Genomic DNA, 5,000 nt, shown 5'->3' with positions numbered 1-5,000 from the left:
AGAGGCTGGGGCTGGCGACGGAATGAAGGCTTATGTAACCTTAAGCTTGTGTCATTTGTCACAGAAATACGTGCCCCAGCAACATGGATGACAAGAAGAAGCAAAACAGACAAAGCTGAAACAATATCGTGTGAAACGAACATTATTATTATTATTATAAGGTTGGTGAGTGTATGTATGTACGTGTATGAGTGTCTCAGTATGGCTGGTTAGATCTACTTTCAGTTTCCGTTTACAGAATCATCACAGCATGGAGAGGCCCCTTGCCTTAATGCTAAAGGGAACGCTGATGATTTTTGGCCTGCCCTTAATTGCACTACTGTGTCCATCCCCATCCTTTGGATCAGTGATATGCACACACACATATACACACAGATACACACGCACATGCACACACACACGCGCATGCATATATATATATATATATATATATACACACACACACACACACACACACCGTTTTTACTCGTGTATATGTCACACTATTTACTACTTGGTTTTAACTGAAAAAACTGGGGTGTGACTTATACATGAGTGCAACTTATATACAAGTGTGACTTATGCACGAGTGTGACTTATACGTAAGAAAATATGGTATTTATGTTTTGCATATATTCCATTATATCTTTTCTATTTGTTAAGCTGCAATTCTTTTTTTATGCCAACACGCAATGTAAAACTCTGACTGTTTTTGTGCATTGTCTTTGTTCTTTATACGTTCCCCTTGTGGCAAATAAAGAAAACATTATAATTGCTGTTGTTGTTGTTGCTGTTGTTGTTATTATTGTAGTTGTAGCTGCTGAGTTTGTTCTTAATTATTTTACTTGCCGATATGGATAATTTTTTGGCAGACCACTCTCTTCAATCAGTTAACGATATTCCTCACACACCAAACCTCTCCACACATCACATCTGGGAACCATTTCTGGCTCCTGACTAATTTTTAGTTTCATCTTCATTCGAGTAAGAACAATTACATCATTCACCATAACGAGACGTACAATTCATGATGGACCAAAAAGATACCATGTGATAGTGGTGGTGATGGTGGAGGTGGCAATGTAGTGGTGGTATTGGTGTTGTTGGTGAAGGTAGTGGTGGTGGTGGTGGTGGTTGTGGCGGGAGTAGGGTCTTCTCTATGTCTCCGAGTATTTTCTTTTCCTTTTCTTCTTACTTTTTTGTCTTCTTTATAGTTTCCAAGAGTTCACACCTGAAAAAGTAGAACATAGATATATGTATATATTTATATATTCATATATTTATATATTTGTATATCTATATGTGGATGTATTTGGTGTTTGGAGAAAGAGAGAGAAAGAGAGAAAGAAAGAAAGAGAGGATATAGTTGAGAGAGCTGGAGGAGAGAGAGGAAAAAGAGAAAAGGAGATGGACAGAGACAGATAAAGGAGAAAGTTGAATAGAGATAGAGAGGGAAGGGGAAAGAGAAGGATACAGAGATAGATAGATAGATAGATAGATAGATAGATAGATAGATAGATAGATAGATAGATAGATAGATAGATAGATAGATCGAATGAGAGAAAATATGATGATCCCCAAATATAACAATAGAAATAAGATAATTTTTTTTACCAAAGTAATTACACAAGCAGGTAGATGTGTGTATGGGGGGGGGGGGACAAAACATTTGGTGATTTAAAGGTTCTACAGAATTCACGGATGACTGCTTCAAGGCTGGGATGTCAATTGAATACTAAAAATTGTGTTTCTCAACAATAAACTTCTATAGGAAGTCAATTAAGATCACAAAACGCCCACAGAAGGAATTTGAACTTTCAAAACTCTTACACTCACATCAACCACACCTCAATATGCTTTCCATACAGGATAACAATATGACAGTTTAAATTCATGACAGTTGTTTCAGTAGAAATGTATTTAATATAGTCATAACAGATTTCATCATGTTACATAAATCTCCAGCTTCAGACATTATTCAAACTTAGTCAACCACGACATGCCAATAATTTCAGCCGTGACACAGCCTATCAGTTTCTCAATGAAATAGATAGATGTATAGTTATACAAACATTTGTCTTGCCAGTTCTCCTTCTTCATTCTTTTCCCTTTATTTTTATCCTATCATTCAGAAGAAGAGTGTATACTCGAAATGTTAAAGACATTTCCTTCATTTTTTTGCCGTGTCCTAAGTATCAAATTAATACCAAATCCATGTTTATTTTTTTTACCTTGTTTTTTTTTTTACTTTGTTATACTTTTCATCACCTTTGCACTATATATACACACATACACATACATACATACATACATACATACATACATACATACATACATGCATACATACATACATGCATGCATACATACATACATACATACATACATACATACATACATACATATACCTACATACACATATACAATCAGATAGATATACTTACAACTAGATAAACAGAGATATAACTATAAATATATATATATATACAGATGGTATGGCATCTTTGGAGAATTCTTGAATTGTGAGAATCTCTCTCCTCTTCAAGTGGAGCTGGTCTTAATTGCCATTTGATAATTTAGGTAACATCTCCCAGGGGCAGAGATAATTGAAAAAAATCAAGAATTTATGTTGCATGGTATTTGATATACCTGTATTTTTTTATGATGTTCAAATACATGTCCCTGGCTGTTCTGAGCTCAATTTCGTATGTGTGTGTATATATATATATATATATATATATATATATATATATATATATATATATAAAGGGGAGAATATACAAAAAATAACAACAGACGAGGACAGGTGGTGTAAATAACAAAAGTATATATTAGTATGACGCTCGGGAATACGGAAAGCATACATGAGGAGTTATAAAACTATATAGCCAGTACAGTGTATAGCATGTCTTCTACTTGCAGACAATTATCCAAAGTGTGGAATCCTCTGCATATACGGAAGAAGGCGCCAGTTGCCTGATCCACCACTGCCATCACATCTGACACACCCTTCATTATAAGAATGTGAAAACAATCTTAAATATTCTTTTTCTCTTGAGACATAGAACATGGAACTAGTTTTATACTTATTTTGAAAGACTTGATCAGCTAGAAATAGCAACTGTAGCTTCCTCAAATTACATTCTATTGTCTTGGAGTAATACATTGAGTAACACATTTGACTGCATAATCTGCAATAGGTAATATCTAAGACAAAGACAGCGGATGGGTTATGACTTAGTGACTTGCTCAACCAGAGCCAACCCATGATAAACAACCAACCAACCAACCAATTAATTAATTAGCCAATTAATCAATAAACCAACCAACCAACCAGTCAACTATCCAATTAACTGATTAATCAACTAAACAACCAACCAACTAACTAATTAATTAACTGACCAATTAACCAGTCAACTAATCAATCAACCAGCCAATCAATCAACCAATCAACCAATCAACTGATTAAATAACTAACCAACCAGTCAAACAGCCAACCAAACAATGACTAAACATCACAACTAGCACCACAGCCACTGCTCCCTTCACCACTGATTATACTATAGCCACCACCACAACCATTATCAACACAACCACCGACACTACATCACCACCTTCCCCACTGCAATACACTACCAATACTATAACGACGACAACCACTAATCCCACCACCACCACCACCACTACCACCACCACTAAAACGCCCTCTATGGCCCACAGTTTGTTAAAATAATGATACGTCAACGTGGTGTGTGTGTGTGTGTGTATCTATGCATATGAGTGTATATGTATACCCGTGTGTACGCATCCAGTGTGTATAAAGTGTTACATTACTATTTTTTGTTCTTCCCAGCAGGGTTCCATGTTTAATGGATACAAACCAATCCTGTCTCTTTGTTTAGTCTACAATTAGGTGTGTGTATATGCGTGTATATGTGTGTGTATGTGTGTGTGTGTGTGCATGCGTATGTATGTGTGTGTGTGTCTGTCTGTCTGTCTCTCTGTCTCTCTCTCTCTCTATCTATCTATCTATCTATCTACTAACCTCTCCACTGCCACGACTCCCTCTACCACTACCACCGCCACTACCATCGCTACTGGCACCGTCACTAGCACCGCAGCAAACACAATGATGGCGATGACCGCCACCAGTACCGCTAGTGCCATGACGACCACCACTACGACTACCACCACGGCTACCAGCCCAAAGCACCACAACTACCACCGCTGACCCCATGACAATCACGAGGATCCCCACTACGACCACCACCACCGCACCACCACCACCACCACCACCACCACTACTACTATAAACCACAATCGTTTGTTTAAATAACGATATATCAATATGAATGTATTTGTATGTAGATGTATGTCTTTGGGTGCAAGTGTGCGTGTGCGCGCGCATGATGCGGTTATGATTAAAATAAAGCTGCGTACAACGGAGATGAGGCCCTTAGTAAATGGACGAGGGACAAAGCAATAAACAGAATAAAGGCTTAGGGGCCACGCGAAAACAAAAATTAAGACGATAGTAATACATATACAGCAAAAAGCCTATGGGCTGCAAGACAAGACAAAAATGGGTAATGCGAACGAAGGAGAAATAAAAACTGTCCTAAAGGACTATAAACACGGGAGGGGTAGAGCGAGGAGCTCAGAAAATCGTAACCCGTCCGGTCGAAAGCAACGCGAAAAAGAATGACACCGCCTTAGGCCATCATATATATATATATATATATATATATATATCCTGTGAGAGTTAGAGGTTGGGAAGCCAACCAACTAAGGGAGGGATAGTACCTCTCCAATATACTGCTGGTAGTGTACCCAGTTATTCATGCCCAAATGCTGGTTATTGCGTGGCAATCTCGCAATTGAGAGTCATATATGGCGGGGGATATATATCTTTTAGTAGAATGATTAGCGTTGTGAAGGGGTGTGGCATAGTGGTTCGTAAGATCGTAGTTACAATTCTAGGACAAAGCGGTGCGTCGTGCTCGGGAGCAAAACACTTAATTTCA

The 5,000-nt window shown here is 37.8% G+C and overlaps 1 protein-coding gene across 5 annotated transcripts in view; it reads right to left on the bottom strand.

The window, feature by feature from the left end:
• LOC106873489 (fibroblast growth factor receptor 3-like) overlaps positions 1-5,000 on the bottom strand; it is a 90,992-nt gene that overhangs the window by 1,170 nt on the left and 84,822 nt on the right. For all 5 annotated transcript variants that reach the window (XM_052975497.2, XM_089339143.1, XM_014920995.3 and 2 more), the window contains one exon: positions 1-1,210. This exon is cut by the window's left edge and continues 1,170 nt beyond it. In XM_052975497.2, the coding sequence (XP_052831457.1) occupies positions 1-143 (143 nt within the window). In that variant the 5' untranslated portion in view covers positions 144-1,210. The remainder of the gene's footprint in view (positions 1,211-5,000) is intronic.

This window comes from Octopus bimaculoides, chromosome 21 (assembly GCF_046866305.1).
Source record: "Octopus bimaculoides isolate indiv1 chromosome 21, ASM4686630v1, whole genome shotgun sequence".
Taxonomy (NCBI): Eukaryota; Metazoa; Mollusca; class Cephalopoda; order Octopoda; family Octopodidae; genus Octopus; species Octopus bimaculoides.
The sequence above is the reverse complement of the archived record's forward strand: the minus strand, read 5'-3'. Positions and strand labels throughout refer to the sequence as shown.